Consider the following 23,703-nt stretch of genomic DNA (forward strand, 5'->3'; position numbering starts at 1 on the left):
TCACAACATTTTTTTCTGTTTTTTTTTTTTCCTAATTTCTTTCTTCCGCTTCTCCTTTCCTTATGGAGCTATTTTTATCTCGGCCCCAGGTGGAGAAGGAGGAGGAGGAGGATGGGGAAAAAGAGGGGGAGAAGGAGAGGTAGGAGGAGAGGAAGGGAGGGAGGGAGAGGAAGAGAAGGAGGAGGAGGAGGAAGAGAAGGAGGAGGAGAAGGGGGAGGAGAAGGGGGAGGAGGAAGGAGGAGGAGGAGAAGGAGGGGGAAGAGTGGGAGGGAGGGAGGAGAAAGAGGAGGAGTGGGAGGGTGGAGGAGGAGGAGTGAAAGGGAGGGGAGGAGAAGGAAGAGAAGAGGAGGAGGAGGAGGAGAAAAGGGGGGGGGGAGGAGGGGGAGGAGGAGGAAGGCTCTCATCGGGAGCTGCCCCCTCTGGGGCCAGTGGGCAGTGGGGAACCCCCACCGAGCACCCCAGGACCCCCAGAGCTCAGACCCAGCTCCCTGCAGCCCCCACATCCCCTGAAGCTGAAGGTGGGAGCCCAGCAGCGTGCGTGCTTCCTCCCCCGGATTTTCTCTCTCAGAGCGCTCTGGATGGGGAGGAAGAGGAGGCACCAGCCAGAAGCCCCTCAGGCAGGTGGGTAGCAAGAAGGGGGGGAAATGATGGAGCCTTGACCCCAAGGCATTGCCCATTGTTGTCACCACTCCTTGATGCAGTGGCACCACCCGGGGCTATGGGGCAGGCTGGATTTGGGAGAGGGAGCCCTAAAGGTGCTTGGGATCCATGGCCAAACTTTGTAGAACGGGTTTTTTGCATCTCTGTCTTCATCCCTACAGCTGACAATGGCCTGGAGGATGAGAAGGGGGAAAAAACAGAGACACCGAACGGAGCAGGGCTGTGTTCTGGACAATCCAAGAGGAACTTAGCCCAGAAGGCAAACTCAACCCCACAGCGCCAACCACGGCAAAGCTCCAAGGAACCAAGTGGTGAAGCGAGGCTGGAGCCCCATGGCCACCGGTCATCAAGGGCGGGTGGAAGCCCAAAAGGCTGCCAGAGGGATCCCACGGTGGGGAGATCCTATAACATCAGTGAGGCCAGGAGGCCGGGAGGCACAGCACACAGAGCCTCCTACGGGTGTCCGGACTGTGGGAAGACCTTCAGCAGGAGGTCATTCCTCGTCCCCCACCAGAGGATCCACACCGGGGAGAAGCCCTTCACATGCCATGAGTGCGGGAAGGGTTTCCGAGTGGGGTCGTCCCTCAACAAGCACCAGCGGATCCACACGGGGGAAAAACCCTACAAGTGCTCAGTCTGCGGGAAGAGTTTCCGCCTCAGCTCCACCCTCAGCACCCACCGGAAGGTTCACACCGGGGAGAAACCCTACACGTGCTTGGTGTGTGGGAAGGCTTTTCGTGTGAACTCATACCTGCTGGCCCACCAAGCCACCCACAGCATGGACAACCCCTTCCAGTGTCCCGCCTGCGGGAAGCACTTCAGCATGAGGAGGTATCTGGCCATCCACCAGCGGATCCACACGGGAGAGAAGCCCTTCAAATGTCCAGAGTGCAGGAAGGGTTTCAGCCGGAGATCCATCCTAATCGTCCACCAGCGGACCCACACTGGGGAGAAACCCTACAAGTGTCCCGAGTGCGGGAAGGGCTTCATCATGAGCTCAGACCTCGCGGCCCACCGGAGAATCCACACCGGGGAGAAACCCTACAAGTGCCTCAGCTGTGAGAAAACCTTCCGCCTGAGCTCCCACCTGACGAGGCACCGGCGGTGCCACACCGGGGAGAGGCCATACAAATGCACCGACTGCGGGCAGAGCTACACCGACAGCTCTGGCCTCATCAAACATAGGAGGCTCCACACTGGGGAGAAGAAGTCGACACTCAGCACAGCTCAGGGAGCAAGGAAGAGACGCTACAAATGCTCCCGCTGCGGTAAGATCTTCAATATGAAGTCAGCCCTGATGGTCCACCAGGTGAGCCACACTGGAGAACGACCCTACAAATGCCCCAAGTGCGAGAAGACCTTCAGCCACAGCACGGCCCTAGGGAAACACCAGTGGGTCCACACAAGGGAGAGACCCTTCAAATGTCCCGACTGCGGGAAGGGCTACACTGACGGCTCCACATTGCGGAGGCACCGGAGGAGCCATGCTGAGGTGAGACCTTATAAGTGTCCCAGCTGTGGGGAATGCTTCAGCATCATCTCCGCTCTCCTGAAGCACCAGCGGTTCCATACCAAGGACAGGCTTTACAGATGCCCCGACTGCGAGAAGAGCTTCCACTCCAACTTTCTCCTCGTCACCCACCAGCGAACCCACACAGGAGAGAAACCCTACACCTGCCCCACCTGCGCCAAAGCCTTCCGCCAAGCTTCCCACCTTACCCGGCACCAGAAGATCCACACGAGGAGCGCGGCTGGTACTGCATGGCATGCAATGGCCCCATAGCAATTCCAAGCGGCACTCAGCAATGGCACAGGGACTGATCCAGGAATCTCAACCACCTCAAGCCCACTGGCTGCCACAAGTCACTCATCCCAAGAAGCCTTGACCTGTATGCTGCCAGCCCGGTAAGCACTGTAGGGTACATCCTGCTCACCCAGATGTTAACTGGAGCCCAGAATTAACCAGTTACTGGTTACAGCATGACCATGCCACCCTTTTGTAGCATGACCCTTATTTTTTCTCACCCTGTCAACAAGCCTTTGGGTTAAGGCTGCGACCACTCTTGTATTTTAAGTTTTTGTTTACCCTTAGTTCCTATTCCTATTCCTTTATCCCTGAGTCCCTCTCCTACTCCCCTTCCCAAACTGACCCCTCCTGCCCAACTCACTCTCAGCTTCACTCCCATCGTTACCAAAGTTGGTCCAGAAAAATCATATGTAACCTCTACTTTTGGATCACAATTTGTCCTTTAAATGTGTAGAGCTGGCACTGTTAATTAGTGCATCCAGACTGAAACTTCTTGCCTCCTGCTGGCCAAGGATGGCTCTGTTATCACACTCTAATTCCGCTCAGCTTATGCCCATACAAAGATTTTACAGGGTATTTGGGGACTTTATGGTGTATCTGGGGACAGGCACAGGAGTGCTTTATAGTATTGATGCTGAAGTCCTGGCCAATAAGCTAGACACAACAACTACCTTGCTGTGCAATTGTCTCATTTGCTTACAATCATCATTTAAGTTGGGAATGGGGTCATAAAGGTTAACCCTTTATGAGAATGTATAGACCATGGTGACCGTGTGTTATCTCTAAATGTCAAGGGAACGTTTCCTTGGCTTTGAGCTGCCTTCAAACCCAACAGTGGGTGCAAGCTGAAACCGTAAGAGAAGGTGACACCTGCTGAAATTCATGGAGGTGCCTGAGACAATGCTGCTGATACTGAATGCCATCAACAAGCCCAGTGACACTTGGCAAACTTTGCTTGCAATGACTTAGAACCGTATGAGATGCTGAGGTTATCGACCCCTTCTTTGGGTTCCCACCAAGCTGGACCCATGGTCTGTTATCCCATGGATCACCAGCAGGGAAGGAAAGGATGGTGACTGGTAGATGCTGAAGATTGCATTCCCAAGTCAAGAGTTTGGGTGTGAAAGGAAATCCCGTCAAACCCCTGATCTGTGCCTTAATTCGCTTGGGGGAATCCATCCCCGTTGTGTCCCAGCGATCCCACCGAGACGACGTTGCGTATGTTTACAGTCTTTGGATTGTTTTGGGTGTATTGACTCTGTGTAGCCATACTACAAGTGTTCTTCTGTGCTTCCATAAGTTTACTACCCAACCTATTTGTGATTTTAACTGCACTGCCCCAATTACCACTTATCAAGCACTGCCAACTATACTCTCTACTACATATCGCCCCTATCCGTATGAATTTCTCCCTAATTGAACAGTAGAGAAAGGTCCAAGTCACTCAGCCAATGAAGCCCTGATAACCACGGTCATGTAAGTCTTTGCATGCCCAGATATTAATTTTAGCCCGGCATTAATAAATTATTGGATTTTCTGTTGTTTCAAGCCAGAAAATTATGCGACTGTTTCTCATGCTGTTATTTTGAAATAAATAGTTTGTTCCTAAAGCTGTTGGTCTGGTGTCTTTTACCATATCCCAAAACTATAACTCAGCAGGGCTGCCTCAAGCCCCCAGAGCCTGGCTGTGGGGAGAATTCATGGCTCTGCTAATGAGCAGGGACTCGTTTAGCCACAATAACTCTTTTGCTCATCTATCATGGTACCTCCAGCAGCCAGCCAACAGGTCTGCTAACTCTGGTTTCCATGCCAAAGCTTCCAAACAAGAATTGCACTTTATAATCTGAGCTGCATTTTTTTCTGAAGAAAAGCTAGATGCAGTAACTAGAGAACAAAACCACAATTTTATTTGACAAAATAGCTCATTATCTAGGGGGGAAAAAAAAAAAAAACAGGACTCACTGCAAAGTGTCATTCAACACCTCACGGGATGTTACAGTTTCATTAATTTCACCCCAAATCCTACACTTGTCACTTTGCTGAAGCAAAGCCACCCAAGGAAGAGCCCCATAGGAGCCACCAGCCCTTGCGGAGTGTAAGGAAAATAATAATAATAATGCAGCTATTCCAAAACCATCTTCAAAGTACAAAAGTAGATAGATTTTTCCTCTTTTCTAGCATGAAAAGCAAACAGAAACCTTGCAGGTAGAAAAAGCAAAATGCGCTGAGCCCCTCAGCATGTCTTTGGGTGTGATATTCCCCTGTAACTATATCCATACAGATATAGGTTCCCCCAAACCCACTCCATCCAGCTCAGAAGGAGCAGGATGAGGCCAGTGGTGCTGTCTGTGTTGGTGTGGATGCTCTGTGTGACCAGACACATATATGTATATACACACGTGTATATGTGCCTACTGACTGCATTTTAAACCTTGTTACCAGTTGGACCCTGGGGCATGGGGTCGAATCTGTCGTGATGTGTTTTCCTCTAACAACCCTCTCCCTTCCCTCTTCACCTCCAGTAAACTCAGTAAATTCCCATCTCCTCCAGTAAATGTCCTGAAATTCAGAGATCTGGAGACAAAGGGGGAGGAATTTGGGAGGGGGGGGAAGCTGCTCAAAAGAGCCCCAGAGATGCGCAGCCTGGATTTTGGCTCAGCACAAGGAACCAGGGCAGGGCAGTCGGGTGCAAGCATCCCTTCAACCCCCCACCCCACCCCAAATAATTATTGACAAAACAACAAATTATTGACACCTTTCTCTTTCAGAGATGCTCCAGTGATGCTGGGAGGAGGAACCGAGCTCTTGGGCTCTGCTGTCGCCTTTGTTTCAGGCACAGAGAGATTCTGGGCTGCCAAGCAAAGCTGCAGATGCTAATCCTGCCCTTCCAGCAAGGGGAAAACTGCACCGTGCCCCGGCTCCTGTAGGATTTGGTCCGGGATCTGCCCTTAGGATAACTCAGGGCAAGGGGACAGTGGGGCCTGGGGGTGGTTGCAGCCCGGCTGCCTGCACAGAGGCACAGGAAGGGGCTGGGACAAAGTGAGAAGCTGGGAAGAGAAATGTGCAGCCCTGGGCTCAAACAAAGACAAGCCCCGAGCTGGAGCTTGCAGGTACCGTGGCTGCACCGGCCTCTCCTCCTGTATTTTTTTTCCCAGCTCTTTTCCCCTTTCTGTGATGCTCCGGGAGGATTTGGGGGAAGGATGCGTGTCACCAGATGGAGGGGCTGGCAGAAGAGTCGCCCGAATCCAGCTGGGTGGGAATATCACGCAGATCCTCGCTACACAAGTCCAAAGCCCCAAAACGTGATGTCGGGAGAAGAAGCAGGCCCACAAATAACCCACTCTGGTCCAGGTTCAGCCAGACCCACCCTCCCCTGCACCCCAGGCTGTCTCCAGCACCCAGCATCCATCCTTCTCACCCACACGCTCCTTGTTTACCACCCACACCCATGGGTGCAGTGTACCCACTGTATTGGGGGGCATTGTCCCCACTGTGTCACCAAATCTGGGGGTCCGGCCCCATTGATTAAAGACTTCAAGCCCAGGGCAGCTGGAGACACCCCCCCTTGGGGACACCCTGGTGTGTCATCCCCTGCTGCTCAAAGCCTTGGGGACTTCTCCCCATCCCAGGTGGCTGCTTTTGGGGATGGGGGATGGGGTTCATCCCCACCCCGTTGGGGGAAACAGCAACCATGACTCCACCAGGCAGACCCTGGTTTCAATGGGACATGGGCAACTTTTATGGGGTTTTATAGCCCCAGACCAGTGCAGGAGAGGTGAGTGGCTCTGGTCTTACTGGGTGGCAAAACCAGGGTGATCCTAATGCTCAGAGACCCCCAAAACCCTACAGGGATGCACGTAGCTCTGAAAGCCTCCAAAAGGACCAAATCTCCTTGATTTTTCTTGGCTTTCTTTTTTCTTCCCACCCCCCACCCCCCCCACCCCACTCAGGGAAATGTCTGGGTTATTCACGTGCCTGCTGTTTCCCAAAATCTTCCCTCCCGTTTCCCCCTTTCCAAGCTCTCCTTCCCCTGCTGCGACTCCTCACCAGCTTCTCCTCCCTCTCTTGCGGACAATCCCAATGGAGCAGGGGGATTTGGAAGACTCACCCCAAAGGGGTGAGACCGAGGAGAGCACCGGCACGACATGGTGCTGAGGAGGACCGAGGTGGCCGTTTGCCCGAGTGCCAAGCTAGGAGAAGACCCAGAGGAGGAACCCAGGCCACAAAGACCGAAGCGAAACCGTGCCAGGAAGGTGCAGGATAACCCCGGTGAAATCCGTTCCCAGAAAACCGGGATCGAGGCCAGGATGTGCCGCAAGGACAAAGCGTGCGGGTGCAGCAAGTGTGGGAAAACCTTCAATCAGAAGAACAACCTGAGCCGGCACCTGAGGACACACATCGGGGAGCATCCCTACAAGTGTTCCGAGTGCTGGAGGAGCTTCAGCGACCATTCGAACCTCATCTCCCATCAGAAGCTCCACCAGGGGGAGAAACCCTATGAGTGCTTGGACTGCAGGAAGTGCTTCAGCCAGAACACCAGCCTCCTGGCCCACCACCGGATCCACACGGGGAAAAACCCTATGTCTGCTTCAGCTGTGGGAAACGCTTCACCCAGAGGCAAAACCTCACCATGCACCAGAGCATCCACACTGGGGAGAGACCCTACTCCTGCCAGGATTGCAGTAAAAGATTCCGGAGGAGCTCCGACCTCATCCAACACGAGAGCCTCCATACAGGCGAACGGCCCTACAAATGCCCCGACTGTGGGAAGGGTTTCACACGGAGCTCCAAGCTGATGCAACACCAACCACCCACACAGGGGAAGCCCCCTACGGGTGCTCAGTGTGCGGCAAGCACTACAAGGCCAACGTCTCCTTGAGGTCCCATCTGAAGCTGCACACGTGAGATGGGCTCACTGAGGGGCTGGTGGGGCCATGTCCTATGGGGAGATGGAGAGGAGGAAGGTGCTGTGGCCAGGGAGGGCCTGATGGGTGGATGGTGGTGAGCATAGGACCTGGAGGTAGATGGGCTCGCTGCTGAGATCGTTCCCGAGTAGTGATTCTTTCCCTTTTGCACATTAGCATTAAAATATTTTGGATTTTCCACTGTCTGTGTGTCAAGTGCTGGTTGAAACAAAACACCTTAGCTGGTTTTGGAGGTCCTGATTTCCCAAAACCTCCCAACCGCCACCATTTCTGCCTGAAATACACTCGGGCTTTTCTACTGCCACAATACCTTCTTCCGCTTTCCTGTCGAAACTTCAAACCTGCATGTAAAACCCTCTATATCCCTCCCCTTCCAGGCAGGGCTGCCTACATAAGAAAAATCCCCTCTGCGGTTGCCTCTCCCTCCAGGAATCAAAATCTCTCCTGAGGAGCTTCAGGTTCTTCCCACCTCCCATTTTTCCACGTTCCTTGTTCCTTTTCCCAGCTGGTTTGGAGGAGGATCCGTGCATGGCCATGGACCCTATTCATGGGCTGCCTTCCCAGCTCATCTCCTGCCCATGGACCTCCCAATGCTCAGGGCTGATCCTGCCCTGCTCCCCTTGCTTTACTTAGGAGTAACTGCCCAACCCGAAGAAAAAGCATCACCCAAAGCTCTCGTGGTGATGTTCTAGTGAAAAAAAAAAAAAAAAAAAAAAAGAGTGGAAAAGCTTTTTCTGATGGGAAAAGCTTCAGGGGAAGGCCAGATCCTGCTGCACACCGGGAAATCTTCAGAGGGGATGAATTCCAGGGCTTCCAAATGCAGGAAGGGCTTCGGTGCTGGTGTGCATGTTAGGAATGACCCCAGTGCCTCCATGCTGCTATTAAAACCTTTTAATTAGCCATGGGAAATGGCTTGGAGCAGCCATTTGTCTGCCACGAGGATGTGAGGGCTAACGGAGCGTGCTGATGACCTGCCAGGTCTCTGAGACCTTAATATCGGGGGTAATATGGGGAAATCAAGCATGGGGAAATTAATGGGGCTGTGAACCAGGTGCATTTCTGCACCCACGGAGATGGCATCCGCACACTTTTGCTGTTTTCCATGCTTTTTGCACGCTGCCCAGGCACCAGATTTTAGCAAATCCAGCCCTGCCTCATCAATGCTTGCTTTTTCCCTGATGCATCTCGCACCGAGACCTCACAGCAGAAGACTTGGCCTCAAACCAAGCACGTGGGATTCACAAAGGACGGCTCCATCTGAGCCAAAAAAAAAAATACCCAGAAACTCTCTCATAGATCAGTCAGCCGTGCTGAGCTCAGCTCCATGTCGTCCCCCATCAGCTGAGTATCTAGCAGCCCAAAAACACCTATCCATCCGGATTCCTCCCAAAAGAAATCAAGGTGAGAAGGTGCGAGTGTGCATAGTCAAGGGTGCTGGGCTCACCCTTCATCTCACCCCCGTGTGCTCCCCCATCAAGTTGCTCCCCATAGAGCTGCTCTGTGCTGCCACATCTGCTGCCAACAACTCGGCGGTGGGTGGCGGGATGTCTCCTGACTCTTCTTCAGTGATGGCAGATGGTTTAGCAAATGGTTGAAATACTGTTTTTTTTCTCGATTGCTCACTAGCTTTCACTTGCTTTGAGAAAAGCCGAGGCTGGTGGTGGCATCTGGGAATCACCTGCTAAGCACAAACACCCACGCATAACCCTAGAGATGTTCTGTTGCAAAAAAATAATAATAATAATAATAATAAATAAAAGCCCAAGTGGAGATTTAACGGGACTAAAAAACGGTTTTATTATTTTTAAAGATGAGTTTCAGTTGCTCCTGAACAGCCTAGCAGTTAGCAAACTGACTTTTGATGAGTAATTCCTTAAGAAAAGGAGGTGGAAAATCATGAGGTGTGCACACAGCAAACTCTTTTAGGGGAAATCAGAATTTCTGCCCAGGCTTTGTCCTGAAGATACCAATCAGAGAGGGGGTTTTATATGCATAGACCAAAAATAAGGGCTTTTCCACCCACTTTGCATGGCTCTGACTAAACCCAGCTTGAAATAAATCACTATGAATATTCAACACACTGTGGGAGTGCTGGGTCCTCGCCGCAGAGGGGCAGGAACCCAGGACAGAGTGGTGCAAGGATTTGGTGTTCAAACCTGTGCGATGGAACAAAGTTAGGTGAACCTGCCATGAACAAACGTGAAAGGTGAAAAAAAAAATGGGAAAGAACACTTAAATAGGAGGAAAAAAAATCTTTAAAAACTTTAATTCTTAGTAAGGTAAAAATGTGCTTTTCCTCATCCTACCTGTTGACCCCTTCCCTAGCCAATGTTTTAGGGAATTCAGCTGTTCTTTACAAATATAGGAAGAAGAAAAGCAGCTGAAACTGCGGTCTGGGAAATCTGTATCCCTCAACCAAGGCAGGATTTTCTTACATCAACAGCATCGCTGGTGGAGCCCTCAGCTGCTTTTTTTGTGCTGATGTACAACCAAAGAGGAAGAGGCCAGGAGGTGGTGGCAGGTCTGGGTGCAATCCAGACCCCACAAATGTTACCTGAAGAAGAGCGGGTTCCTTTCCTTATGAAGTACTAGTGGTTTAAGGTTGGACTTTTAGGTCCTCACCAGCTCCGGATGGGCTGACCCCATTCTTGCACAACACTTTCTCCTCCACATGCAGTTTCTCGTGGGACACCTTTGCTTTGTAGGTCTTCCCACACACTGAGCACTTATAGGGAGCTTCTCCCATGTGGCTCCTCTGGTGAGTGAGGCACTTGGAGCCCTTCCCATAGTCAGGACATTTATAGGGTCTCTCCCCGCTGAGGGTCCGCTGGTGCTGCACGAGGTCGGAGCTACTACAGAAGCTCTTCCTGCAGTCCAGGCAGCTGTAGGGTCTCTCCCCGGTATGGATTCACCAACAAATAATAAGGCCGGTGCTCTGGGTGAAGCTCTTCCCACAGTCCAAGCAGAGATAAGGTTTCTCACACATAAGCAGCCTGCTGTGCTGGACAAGCACAGGGCTCTGGTTGAAGTTTTTCCTGCAGCTGAAGCACACATGTGGCCACTCTGACCAGTGGATCCGCTGGTGGGACATGAGGTTGGAGCTGTCATTGAAGCTATTCTCACACTCGGGACACTTGTAGGGCCGCTCACCTGTGTGCAGGTGCTGCTGGTGTTGGATCAGGTTGTTCCTCCAGTGGAAGGTTTTCCTGCAGTTGGCACTCTCACACGTCCGCCCTTCAGCACAGACATTTTTAAGGACATCGGTCTTCCTGGGATCCTCCAAAGTGTCTCCAGGAGCATCCAGCTCCTCCTGCCCTTGCCCAGGGCATGGCTCCACTTCTGCCTGCTCTTTTAGGGCCTCATCCTGCTTGGGATCCTGGCACGCAGCCCCTTCCTCCGTCCTCACGCTGGGGCCATTTGCTTCTGCCTGCTGAGAGTCAACTGGTTGGGGCTTCTCCTCTTTGTGGCCACCAGCACCTGTTGGTGGAGAACAGGAACGAGATGGAAGTTGGCCCACAGAAAATCAAGGGTCTCCACATCCCATTGACCTTCCCATCCCATTGGCCTTCCTACCCCATTGGCCTTCCTACCCCGTGCACCTTCCGATCCTATAGACCTTCCCCATCCCATTGACCTTCCCCACCCCACTGACCGCCTCCCACATTGAACTTCCCCCTCCATTGACCTTCCCATCCCATTGATATTTTCATCCCATTGGCCTTCTTATCCCATGCACCTTCCTATCCCACTGACCTTCCCTCCCATATTGGTCTGCCCATCCCATGCACCTTCCCCATCCCATTGATCTTCCTACATCTTTGACCTTCCCATCCCATGAACAGCTTTTACCCAATTCAACCCACAGAGGTTTGTCAAGGACAGACCCTGAGGGATCCTCAAGGGTTGGGGAACAGCACAAAGCTCCAGATGCCTCATGGTTACATGTGGGACCTTAGGAAAGCAGCTTGGGAACCATTTTCTGTGCGTGGCCTCATTCTCCCTCTTCCCACAATTCGTGACCATGATGCAGGAAAGGCTTATCCAGGGAAGGGAGAAATTTGGAGGAGAAAACACATATTTTGAGTAAAGGACGGTTACCTGGTGAGGCCGTGGTCTCAGAGCTGCTCTGCTGGGTGTCCTGCAATGGAAATTTCAGCTTCTCAGCCTCTTCCCCGCTATGGACTCACTGATGCACGATGCAGCAGGAGCTCATGCTGAAACCCTTCCTGCACTCAGGGCACTTGTAGGGCCATTACCCCATGTGCAGGTGCTGGTTTCAGGTCCAGTTTCTCCTCCAGCTGAATGAGGGCCCACAGTCAGCACATCCATAAACCTTTTTCTGGGAGAAAACTGGTGTCTGGGGCTCAGTTTCCCTAATGCTGCCTGGGCTTCCCCCTTGGTTGACGCTTTCTCCCCATCCCTTCCCCTTTTCCCTGCTCTGGTTCTCCGAGGCTCCATCATGCCCCAGCTCCTCTCCATCACCCCATATCACCCCCATGCCTTGTCCCACCTTCTCCTGGACCTTCTCAGGATTTCTCTCTTCCTTCTTGCTCGTCCTCCCCATACCTTCAGGGACCCCACAGCCATGATGTGCATGCAACCCTGCTAAAACACCAAAGGAAGGTTTGGCCAAGCAGCCCTGTGCACCCAAGGTGCAGGATGAAGCGAGTGACGGAGGAGCTGCAACCTCAAACGAAACCCTTACAGGGGGAAAAGATGGGAAGGGGCTCAAAGACCTTGCTGGATCACCCCCCCACAAACACAAATTTATTGCTTAGGCCATATCCTTTCCCCAACCCCCCAGTCAAAATTAGACAGGGTGCTTCTAGGAAGTTACACTTCAGGGGGATTTGGTTCAGTTTCTTAGGAAAACAGGGAAGAAATCAGTGTGGGTTTGCATGAAGTTGCCCACCCCAAGCCCTGGGCTGCTTCCCCAAGCAATTCCCCAACCCCAGAGGCTGCAGCTCCTTCCCTCTGCACCCCCAAAAAGGGTCAGAGTGGTCCAGCTCCATCCCCATGCAGAGCCTGTGCTGCCCACGCTTCACAAGGAAACCCATCAGGATTTTATTAAGTGAAAAAAATAAAATCTAAACATAAAACAATGATAGTGAAAAGAAGAACATTCGACCCTTTGCTTGGTACCAAGAGGGTACAAAAATGGCATCCCCCTCCCGCCATGGAGCAAGAAAATCCCCCCCACTGCCTGAGATTTCAACAATTCCTCTATCACTGAATGCTTGAGCACTGCTCGTGAGCATTAAGACCAGCCTGAAAATGAGGGGGGGGGGGGGGAGGAGAATTTGACTTGCAATCTGCTTTTTTTTTTTTTTTTGGCCCAGAAATGCCCAACAAGGTCGGCTTGATCAGACAATGAATGTGATCCTTCTGCTGCAGCTGTCTCACTGGGCGTCCCTGCCTCCTCTGTCTCACGTGGGAGGACCAGCGTGACTGCCAGCAACCCTGGGGAATAGCATCGCTGTTGCCAGGAGGACAGCTTTGATAAAGATTTCCAGCGTGCTGATCTCCCTGCAGGTCTCCCAGCCCTGCAAAGGCTTCGGGAGCCACACAGACCCGCTGCAAACAAGAGGAGACGCAGCAGGGAGGATGCTTTCTGAGGGGGACTCCCTGAGCTTTGCCTTTGGCCCCATTTCTCTGCTTCTGGGAGGCTTGGGGAAGAAGAACCCTGTCCCAAATGGTGCTGGAGCATCCCCCAAAGCTTGTCCTTATAGCAAATTCTCCTTGCAGAGCACAATCTGCTCCTCTCGCATCCTAATGCATGTGCATCCTCATGTGGGACATCAGGGAGATCTTGGTCCTGTAGCAATTCCCACACTTGGAGCACCTGTAGGGAGTTTCTCCCGTGTGGGTCCTCTCGTGCTTCAGGCATTTGGTGCTCATAGTGAAGCCCTTCCCACACTCATGGCACCTGTAGGGTCTCTCCCCGGTGTGGATCCGATAGTGAACGATAAGGTGTGAGGTGTTGGTGAAGCTCAGCCCGCACTCAGGGCATTTGTGGGGTCTCTCCCCAGTGTGGAGCTTCTTGTGCTGGTTGAGGTTGGAGCGGCGACTGAAGCACTTCCCACAGTCAGAGCAGAGATAGAATTTCTCGGGTTTGTGCACCAAGCTCTGCTTTCGGAGCTTGGTGCTGTCACCGAGTTTTATCCCGCTGTCGGGACACTTGCAGCACTTCTCCAGCTGGTGGGAAGCGAGGTCAGAGCTGTCATCAAAGCTTTTCCCACACTCGGGACACTTGTGGGGCTGCTCCACCACGTGCAGCTGCTGGTGTTGGCTCAGGCTGTTGCTACAGTCAAAGGTTTTCCTGCAGTTGGCACACTCGTACGTCCGCCCTTCAACACGGATACTTGGATGGCCGCCTGACTCCTTGGGATCCTCCAAAGTGCCTTCAGGAGCATCCAGCTCCTCCTGCCCTTGCCCAGGGCATGGCTCCACTTCTGCCTGCTCTTTTAGGGCCTCATCCTGCTTGGGATCCTGGCACGCAGCCCCTTCCTCCGTCCTCACGCTGGGGCCATTTGCTTCTGCCTGCTGGGAGTCAACTGGTTGGGGCTTCTCCTCTTTGTGGCCACCAGCACCTGTTGGTGGAGAACAGGAACGAGATGGGAGTTGGCCCACAGAAAATCAAGGGTCTCCACATCCCATTGACCTTCACATTCCATTAACCTTCCCGTCCCATTGACCTTACCCACCCCATTGACCTTCCCATCCCATTGACCTTCCCCCTCCATTGACCTTCCCATCCCACTGACCTTCTCATCCCATTCACCTTCCCATCCCACTGACCTTCCTATCCCATTGACTTTCCCATCCCACTGACCTTCCCATCCCATTGACTTTCCCATCCCATTGACCTTACCATCACATTCACCTTCCCACCCCATGCACCTACCCATGCCATTGATCTTCTCATCCCATTGAAATTCCCACCCCATTCACCTTCCCACCTCATGCACAGCCCCAGCTCAACCCACAGAGGTTCTCAAGGATAGACCCATTATGGGGAATGGAGCTTTGCTCATGGGTACGTGCGGGACCTTAGGATAACAGCATGGGAACCATTTTCTGTGCATGGTTCCATTCTCCCTCTTCCCACAATTCATGACCAGGATGCAGGAAAGGTTTATCCAGGGAAGGGAGAAATTTGGAGGAGAAAACACATATTTTGAGTAAAGGGTGGTTACCTGGTGAGGCCGTGGTCTCAGAGCTGCTCTGCTGGGTGTCCTGCAATGGAGAATCCTGATGGTCAACCTTCTCCACAAGATGGACCTTTTTATGCGCGTTACAGCGGAAGTTCTGGGTGAAACCCTTCCCGCACACAGGGCACTTGTAGGGTTTCTCACCCGTGTGCACCGTCTTGTGGCGGACAAGGTCGGAGCTCTTGCGGAAGCTCTTCCCGCAGTCCCGGCACTCGTAGGGCCTCTCACCTGTGTGGACGCGGCGGTGCATGATGAGGTATTGGTGGCGGGCGAAGCGCTTCCCGCAGTCGGGGCACACATAGGGCTTCTCTTCAGTGTGCACAGACTGGTGGGCGATGAGGTGGGAGCTCTGGATGAATTTCTTCCCGCAGCTCAGGCACTTGTAGGGCTTCTCTCCCCGGTGGAGCATCTCGTGGATGAGCAGCGGGGAGCTGTCGTTGAAGCCCTTCCCACACTCAGAGCACTTGTAGGGCCGCTCGCCCGTGTGCAGGCGCTGGTGACGGACCAAGTTATGCCTCCAGTTGAACGTTGTCCCGCACTCGTTGCATTTATATGCTCCCTTCCTGCGTTTGGCTTTCACCCGTGGCTTTCTTTCACCACCTGTGCTTCCCTGCTCGCCTTCTTGCAACCCCTGCCTGGCTTCGTGTCCTTCCCAGCTTTCTGAGCCTTCGCCGTGCCCCAGCTCCTCCTCATCATCTTCTATCACCACGATGTCTTCCCCCACCTGCACATGCACTGTGTGCCTCGCCTTCCCATTTTCCTTCTTGCTCATCCTTCCCATCCCTGCGGCAACAGAGAGAAGACCTTGATGCAGCCGTGCCCGCTCCTGCGACACACATCCTTCCAGGCGCTCACTGAATCCCTCCCCAAGCCTGCCATGCCACAGCTTCCCCCACCCCATCCCCTCCGTCCTCACCCCTCCACCCCCTTAAATTTTTTTTTTTTTTTTAGGGGGGGGCTCAACCCACCTGCAAGGTGTGCTTCGCTCCACACCCGCCCCGACACGCCGTTCATGATGCAAACGCGTGGCGGAGGGGGGATGCATGAAACCAACCCGTTCCCAATGGGATGGGGGGTCAGGGAGTCCTGGAGGACCCCAACCCTGTTCCGCCACCCCCCTGCTTTGCACCCCCAGACCCCCTCTCCCCAGCTCTCCACCCTCCCCCGCTGCAGCCTCCGCTCGCCCTTGTCCCAGCCCCTTCCTGTGTCTCTGCACACCCAACCGGGCTGCAACTGGCCCCGAGCAGTGCTGCAGAGGGGGCTGCGGTCATGAGGGGGCTGCGGGGGGGCCGGGCATCCTCCCTGCTTTGCTTTATCCCATGCACAAAGCCAGGCGGGAGAGCAGCTCCAGGGGGGAGAATCCTTCAGTGTGCAGCCCCCATCGGGGCTTCCTGAAAATTTTGGTAAAGAAATGAATTTAAGTGACAGCTTGCATCTCACACGGGGTTTGCATTGGTGTCTGCAAATTGAATTTGCTGTTCGGGCTGGATTTCGTGATATTTTGCTTTTAAAAGAGGCTCACAAGGGATGTCAGGGCAAGGGGGGGTGATACCAAATTCCATGAAACCAAAAGCAAAATAACAGGAGGCCTCAATTGGAGAAGCCAAAATGTGGTTGGGCTTGTGGAAATTAAACCTTGAGTTCAGTTTATTGGGATGAAACAGGAGAAGAAATCCCCCTGGGTTTGCAGGTGAGGAAATGCTGGTACTGACAGAGATTTGCTCTCATGGAGATGTTCTTTAGGATAGCCAGAGCACGGGGTAAGGCTGGTTTCGAGCTGGGAATTTTGTCATCGTGATTTCTAAAGCTGGTTGACTTGTTCTTGGATGTTTTACCCAGAGATGGGCTTGGGTTGCACACCAGCATGGGGTGGCACGGGTGGGATAAAGCAATTCCCTGACCCACAGGCTGCATCTCCTCCCCTTCCCTGGAAGGGCCAGAGTGGGTAATTGGCAAGGAAACTCATCAGGATTTTATTAAATATAAGAATACATAAGGCAGTTAAGGCAAAAATAAGAGAAAGAGGAAAAAAAAAAAAGAAGGAGGAAAAAGACAAAGAAATAACGTTCCCCTCTTTGCTCACTACAGAAGGTACAAAAGCTGGCTTCTGCCGGGGAGCAAGAAGAAAATCCCCTAAATGCTTGAGATTTCACGAACTAACAGCGCCCATGAGGTTTAACCTCAGCCTGAAGCCAAGACAAGGAGAACATCACTGAAATCAGTCTTTCTGGCCCCAAAATGCCCAACGAGGTCACTAAGATGGGACTTGTGTTGGCTCCTCATCCTTGTCCTCATCCTCCTCCTCCTCCTCGTCCTCATCCTCATCTTCTGCCATTTCTTGTTCCACCTAGTCTTTGGGATTTCCCTTTCCCTTCTTGCTCGTCCTCCCCATAGCTGTGGGGATGAGAACCCTGCCTGCAGCTGTGCCCACTAAAAAGTTGGATTTGATGATCTTAGAGGTTTTTTCCGACCTAAAATTCTGTGATTCTGTGGAAATCCTGCAGGAGGGCTTGGCCATCCAGCTCCACATGGAGAAGGTGTGGGGTGGAGGGCCTGCCCCACACCTGGACCTCAAGCCCTGCTCCACCACCTGGTGTTGCTCCTGCATGGGCTCTCCCCTCCCCCCCCCCCCCCCAAAAAAAAAAAAAAAAAACTCCTGGGGCTCAGCCCCACATTTGCTGCTTGATTTGGGACATCAGCATCCACTGAAAAAAGGGAGAAAGGGGGGAAAGGGGGGAAAAAGGAGTAAAATGGGGGGGCAAGGGAGAAAAATAGGGGGGAAGGGGAGGAAAGGAGGAAAAGAGAGGGAGAGAGGAGGGGAAATGGTGAATAGGATGGGAAAAGGGAAGGAAAAGGAGGAAAAGGAGGGGAAGGGGGAAAGGGAAGGGAAAGGGAAGGGAAAGGGAAGGAAAGAGGGGTGAAAAGGGGGAGAAGAGAGGAAAAGCGAAGGAAAAGGGGGGAACAAGGAGGGGAAAAGGAGGAAAAATGGGGGGAAACTGGGTAAAAAAGGAGGGGAAAGTGAGGGAAAAGGGGTAAAAGGGGAAAAGGAGGGGAAGGGGAGAAAGGAAAAAAGGTAAAAGGAGGGGAAAAGCAGAAGAAAGGGGGGAAAAGGTAGGGAAAAGGGTAAAAAAAATAGAGAGGGAAAGGGGGGAAAGAGGGGAAAAGGAGAGAAAAAGAGGGAAAAGGAAGGTAAGGGTGGAAAAGGGAAGGAAAAGGAGGGGAAAAGGGAGGAAAAGGGGAAAAAGAGGGGAAAAGGAGGGGAAAAGGGTGGGAAAAGGGAAAAAACGGAGGGAAAAGGGGGCAAAGGAAGGGACAAGGGGGGCGGAAGAAGGAAAAAGGGGGCAAAGGAGGGGAAAAAGGGGTAAAAGGGTGCGAAATGGGTTTGGGGTGGAGGGGGGCAACCCCTCTGCTTGCCCCCAGGGATGGGGGCTCCCCCCAGTCTCCACCACCCCCTCACCGGTCCCCGTCGTCCTCCGCCGCTCGCCCTTGTCCCAGCCCCTTCCTGTGCCCCCGCAGCAGCAACCGGGCTGCAACCGGCCCCGAGCAGCACTGCGGGCACGGGGGGGAGGGTACAGAGGGGGCCAGGCATCCTCCCCGCTTTGCTTTATCCCGTGCACAAAGATCCCTGGGGAGCATCCCTTGGGTGAGCATCCCAACAGCGCTTTCTCGCTTTTGGGTTAAGAAAGGGGGAAAACCGACATCCGCGGAGCTTTTTTTTTTTTTTTTTTTTTGGGGGGGGGGGTGGGGGGAAGTGGGATCTTTGTAACGGAGGGATGCTCCAAATTTCTTGCGTGGAGCTGAACGTGGAATAAACAGAACTGCCATAATCAAAGAGCTTGGGAGACGTGTTTGGGATTTAAGGGGATCCTCCAGCAAGGTTTGTCTCCAGCATTTAGAGTTCAGAATTGGGAAGGGTTTGGATCGAGGTGGTCATTGGGGAGAAGGGAAAGACCCCCTAGACCCCATCCTCTCTCATTTAATGACATTGTGCAAACACCATCGGGCAATAGCTGAGCCATCCCCACGTTATCAGCACTCACAAACCAAATCCACATCAGCAGGGGGCCGCCAGGAGAAAAATTCTGCAGCAAAACACGTGAAAGTGAATATTTGTGTCGAAACAGAGTGATGTTTTTTGCGCTGAGTGGAAAGAGGAGGACGCTATGTTGGAGGGAAGTGAGAGTGTCAAGCAGGACTTGGAGTAAAGCTGGGAAGTGAACAGTACATGAATCTGAAAGGCTGGATGGAAAATTATTTTCAGCATTATTTTATAGAGAAAATAAAATACAGAGTGCTTCTGTTTACTAGGCAGCGTTTCCTCCGTACACCCATTCTTCTCTGCACGGACCCTACGGAGATGCTGGGAGGGTCTTGGATGTGATGGTCCCATGGGCAATGCAAGACCCCTGCCTCCCACCAAAGGCACCTAGGGCAATCTCCTACATGGCCACATCCATACTTAAGACCCAAAAACCCTCGTTCTACCCCAAGAAACACCTTCAAGGGGCATCAGCATCCCCCAGACATCTCCAAATTGCCCTCCTGAGGTCACCAGCCTCACAGGAGACCAAGGGGGGGGCACCACATCCCCGAAATTCCTCCCCCTTGGCGGTGGGACACCGTGACAGGTTGCCCAAGGAAGCCAATGGGTGGCCTCAATGCTGGAAGAGCTCAAGGTTGGACGGGGCTTTGAGCACAGAATCACACGAGATGTTGGGGTTGGAAGGCACCTCCATCTGCTCCCAGCTCAACCAGCATCAGGATGTCCACGTCCAGGTGGCCTGGAGCATCTCCAAGGTGGGAGACGCACCCGGAACAGCCTCATCATGTGAAAGGTGTGATCTTTAAGGGTCCTCCCAACCCACCCCATTCTATGACCCCACGATCCGTGGCACATCGTCCCCCACACACACACCCTGCTCCTCACCACAGTACAGCACTCGTACAGCCGCTCTTCCTTGTGGGTGCGGAGGGGGGTGACCAGGTCGGAGAACTGGCCGAAGGTCCTCCCGCAATCCAGGCGCTTGTAGGGTCGTTCCCCGGTGTGGCTCTGCTGGTGTCACCTCAGGCTGTTTCTCCAACAGAAGGTCTTGCCGCACTCGGAGCATCAGTGTGGCTTCTGCTGGCTTCTTCTGCTTGGCTGGTGGCTTTGTGGGCATCCTCTGCACCGGCCTCCTGCCTCACCAGACTCCACTCTGGTGTATCAGTCTCCAAGTCCTCCTCTGGCGCTTGGTTGTGCTCCGCTTGGGTGCTCTGAGTGCCTGTTGGGAGAAACAAAGCCATCGCCCTGACTTGTGTGAGCAGAGCAGGATGGAGGATTGGACCTCCACGAGCAAAGGATTGAATCTCCATGAGCAAAGAATTGGGCCTCCATGGGCAAAGCATTGGACCTCCAGAAGAAAAGCACTGGACCTCCACGGGCAAAGGGCTGGACCTCCACAAATAAAGGATTGGGCCTCCACAAGCAAAGGATTGGGCCTCCACAAATAAAGGATTGGGCCTCCACAAGCAAAGGATTGGGTGACTGATCCACACCATGGTGTCACCCATTCCCTTGGTATCACCCATTCCCACAGTGTCACCCACCCCTTGGTGTCACCCAACCCATGGTGTCATTCTCCTTTGGTGTCCCCCACCCCTTGGTGTCAACCCATGATGTCACCTATCCCCTTGGTGTCATCCAATCCATGGTGTCACCCAACCCATGGTGTCACCCAACCTATGATGACAGTCTCCCTTGGTGTCCCCTACTTGATGTCCCCCCCCCCATGGTGTCACCCATCACCAAGCCTGCCTGGGCAGCTCCCAGACTCCCCCTGAATTGGGGGGGGAGGAGCCCCGCCATTAACTAGGGGACACTGCCCAGACCCCCCCCCAGTTACCAACAGGGAACTACCAAGTGCCCCCCAAATTCTAGCAGCAGCTACCCTGGACTCCCCCATTATTTCCAAATCTTGCCCAGACCCCCCCAAATAAAAACGGGGCACTGCCCAGACCACCCATTACCTATGGGGACCTATTTGGGACCCCCCCCCATTAACTATGGGGCACTGCCCAGCCCCCCCAATTACCTATGGGGGGTTATTTGGTACCCCCCGCATTAACTATGGGGCACTGCCCAGCCCCCTCATTACCTATGGGGTCCATCGGGGCCCCCCCATTACCCTCATTGCCCCCCCCGGCTCCACCCACCCGGTACCTGCAGGGAGCCCCGAGCCGCAGGCCCGCCCTCCCCCCCCGCGCCTCCCGGTTGGGCTCTCCCGGCCCCTTCCCGCGGCCGTGCAGGCGCGGCCGGTCTGCACCAAGGCGGCGGGGCCGGGGGGGGCCGGGGCTCCGCGCCCCCAGCGGGGGAGAGAAACGGAATAAGGAAATTAAATTATTAAATTAAATTATTGGTTATTTCTTTAAATTTAATTTTAGAAACATAGAAAAAAATAAAAAGAAGGAAATTCAGAAATAATAAAAGTAGTCAAAAAATAACTCCCCCAAATATTAAACGATGAAAAATATAAATGAAAAAAAAACGAAGATAAAACAAAAAGAAAAAGAAAAAGAAAAAAAATAAAAACCGAAAACAAAATGTAAAAACATAATAAAAATAAAAATTTTAAAAAATGTAAATTAAAACAAAATGTAAAAATAAAATAAAATAAATAAAATAATAAAAATAAAATAAAAATGAAAATTAAATCCCCCAAATTAAAAAAATAATAAGATGAAACACCCAAAATTAAAGAAATAACAAATTTAAAAGGCAAAGAGAAAACCACAAAAAAAATAAAAATAAACAAATTATTTAAAAATAATAATAAAGAAATTACCAAACAAAAAATTTAAAAGTGTTTTTAAAAAAAATCAAATGCAAATTAAACAAATGAACAGAACCCCCCGAAAATAAAGAAATAAGGAAATTAACCAAAATTAAAATTAAAATTTAATTTAATTAAAAGGCCTCCGGCCCCAGGGTCCCAATTTTGGCACTTTCTGGTTGACCAAAACCCCGGGTTTTGAGGTAATTCTGCCCCAAATGGACACAGAGCTGCGAGGGGGGGTGGGGGGGGGTGAGAAAGGGAAGAAACACCCCAAAAGCGGGTGAATTGTCCCCAAATTTTTATTTCCTTCTGAGGGATGAAATAGCTTCTCCTCTCCCACTCTTTGGGGTGAAAACAGCCCTTTTATTGAGCGCTCAAAAATCCCCCGAATCCGGCCAAAATGGGAATTTGGGGGGGGGGGGGGGGGGTCCCCGAGTTCCATCCAGCAGGATGGGTGCTGAGCGCGGGGTGCCCCAGGATGGGAGCTGCGCACCCTGCACAGCACCCAGCAGGATGGGTGCCCAACAGCACCGCCCCCCCCCCCCCCCCCCCGCGGCTGCACCCAGCCGCATCCTGCACCCACAGCCAGGACTGGGGGAAGGTGGGTGCCCCCCCCCCCAAGTGTGGGGCCAGCAGGGTTCAGCTCCCCAGCTGCGTCATCCCGTGGGCAGGATGTGGCCCCCCCCCCCCCGGGTTAATGGGGATGAGCGTGTGTGTCAGGGACAGCAGGGGGGGGGAATGTGTGGGGATTGGGAGCTGGGCACGTGTGCAAGGAGCTGGGTGGGTGTGCAAGGAGCTGGGTGAGTGTGCTAGGCCCTGAGTACGTGTGCAAGGGGCTGGGTCGGTGTGCAAGGCCCTGCATATGAGTGCAAGGAGCTGGGTGAGATTGCAAGGTGCTGAGTGCTTGTGCAAGGGGCTGGGTGAGGATGCAAGGAGCTGGGAGAGTGTGCAAGGCCCTGAGTACCTGTGCAAGGGGCTGGGTGAGTGTGCAAGGAGCAGGGCATGTGTGCAAGGCGCTGAGAACGTGTGCAAGGAGCTGGGCAGGTGTGCAAGGCGCTGAGAGCGTGTGCAGGGAATCATGGGCCAAGGACTTGTGCAAGGAGGTGGGGTGCGTGCACCTCAGCGCGTGTGCAAGGAACGCGTGACACACGCCCGCACCCGCGTGACCCCGCGCACACGTGGCCGTGGCACACGCATGTGACCGCGCACAGCCCCACGGCCCCACGGGCACACCCAGCGCCTCCCCCCTCACACCCCCGCAACCCCCCCACGCACACCCCCACCCCCACCCCCAACCCCCCCCTCCTCGGACGCCCCCAAACGCAGCCCCCGACACCCCACGCAGCCCCCCCCCAAACCCCCCCCCCACCCCCCCCCCCCCCACGCAACCCCACGGACACGCAGCCCCCCCCCCCCCCAGCCCCCATCCCCACGAAGCCCCCCCAAAACGCCCCCCCCCCCGCTCCGCCTCCGGCCGCTGCTGCGGCTGCCGGGGGGGGGCTTGGGGGGGGCGGGGGGGGGGTCCGGTGTCCTCCCCCCCCCCCGGACCCCTCGGCCCCGCCCCCCGCAGGCTCCGCCCCCCTCCCGCCCCCGCCCACCTGGGCCCCCCCCGGGCACCGCCCCCGCGCCGCCGGGAGCCGCGGCAGCCCCGCTCCTGCCCCGGCCTCCGGGGGGGCTCCTCCGGCCCCCCGTGACCCCCCCCCCCCCCCCACCCTCGAGCCAAGCTCCCGGACCCCCTCCCCCAGCTCCCCCCCGCGATTCCGGACCGCCCCCACCCAGAAAATCTCCGGACCCTCCCCAAATTGCCGCTCCCCTCCCCTAAATCCCCCCCCCCCCCAATTTAACCCCCCCCCTCCAAATTCGCACCCCCCTCCCCAGATTTGCACCCCTCCAATTTCAGGCGCCCCCCCCCCAAATTCCCAAACCCCCCAAATTCGCACCCCCCACCCGAATTTCCCCCCCCCATTTCCAACCCCCCAATTCCCCCGCCCCAAATTCCCCCCCTCCCCAAATCCCCCACCCCAATTTCCCCCCCCCAAATTTTCGCCACCCCCTCCCCAAATCTCTCGACCCCCCCAAAACCCCTCCCGCCCCCCCCACCCCAATTTCCGTGCCTCCCCCCCCCCCCCCCCCCCATACCTTGTACAGGCTCCGCTCCGGCTCCGCCAGCCCGGACGACCCAGGTAAGGCCATGGGAGGGGGTAAAAAAGGGGGGGGGGGGGGCACGGGGGGGCTCCCCGCATTACACACACCCCAATTCCCCCCCCCCTCAAAAAAACCCTTTGTAA

General features: G+C 54.0%; 3 protein-coding genes across 6 annotated transcripts; 1 reads left to right on the forward strand and 2 right to left on the reverse strand.

Moving 5' to 3' along the window:
• Positions 1-328: 328 nt before the first annotated feature.
• Positions 329-7,570, forward strand: LOC106049657 (zinc finger protein 665-like). Its single transcript, XM_066986903.1, is given in 5 exon segments — positions 329-621; positions 822-2,007; positions 6,807-7,036; positions 7,039-7,272; positions 7,275-7,570. Coding segments are annotated over 5 exon segments (1,791 nt in total). The 5' UTR covers positions 329-578; the 3' UTR covers positions 7,373-7,570.
• Positions 7,571-7,700: 130 nt separating this feature from the next.
• LOC125181345 (zinc finger protein 501-like) lies at positions 7,701-11,956 on the reverse strand. The gene is given in 2 exon segments (XM_066986591.1): positions 7,701-10,869; positions 11,875-11,956. Coding segments are annotated over 2 exon segments (963 nt in total). The 3' UTR covers positions 7,701-9,988.
• On the reverse strand, positions 10,722-20,380 carry LOC106049665 (zinc finger protein 665-like). Of its 4 annotated transcripts, none has more exons than XM_066986689.1 (4): positions 19,531-20,380; positions 14,589-15,386; positions 11,491-13,982; positions 10,722-10,869 (listed from the first exon to the last, which is right to left on the reverse strand). In XM_066986689.1, exons 1-3 carry the CDS (start codon positions 19,760-19,762, stop codon positions 13,162-13,164), a joined length of 1,851 nt encoding a protein of 616 aa, XP_066842790.1. In that variant the 5' UTR covers positions 19,763-20,380; the 3' UTR covers positions 10,722-10,869; positions 11,491-13,161. The 4 variants fall into 4 exon arrangements, with proteins under 4 accessions (XP_066842790.1, XP_013057501.1, XP_047911821.1 ...); XM_013202047.3 differs by lacking the exon at positions 19,531-20,380 and adding an exon at positions 18,061-18,135; XM_048055864.2 differs by lacking the exon at positions 19,531-20,380 and adding an exon at positions 15,572-17,214.
• Positions 20,381-23,703: the final 3,323 nt, after the last annotated feature.

Source organism: Anser cygnoides, chromosome 35 (genome assembly GCF_040182565.1).
Source record: "Anser cygnoides isolate HZ-2024a breed goose chromosome 35, Taihu_goose_T2T_genome, whole genome shotgun sequence".
Taxonomy (NCBI): Eukaryota; Metazoa; Chordata; class Aves; order Anseriformes; family Anatidae; genus Anser; species Anser cygnoides.

Bases quoted from the DNA above. Each gene is read 5' to 3' on its own strand.
- LOC106049665 (XM_066986689.1), bottom strand. From the start codon at position 19,762: ATGCCCACAAAGCCACCAGCCAAGCAGAAGAAGCCAGCAGAAGCCACA. The intron at 15,387-19,530 runs GTGAGGAGCAGG...CTGTTGCCGCAG, and splicing joins TGTACGAGTGCTGTACTGTG to GGATGGGAAGGATGAGCAAG. The intron at 13,983-14,588 runs GTAACCACCCTT...CTCCACCAACAG, and splicing joins TGAGACCACGGCCTCACCAG to GTGCTGGTGGCCACAAAGAG.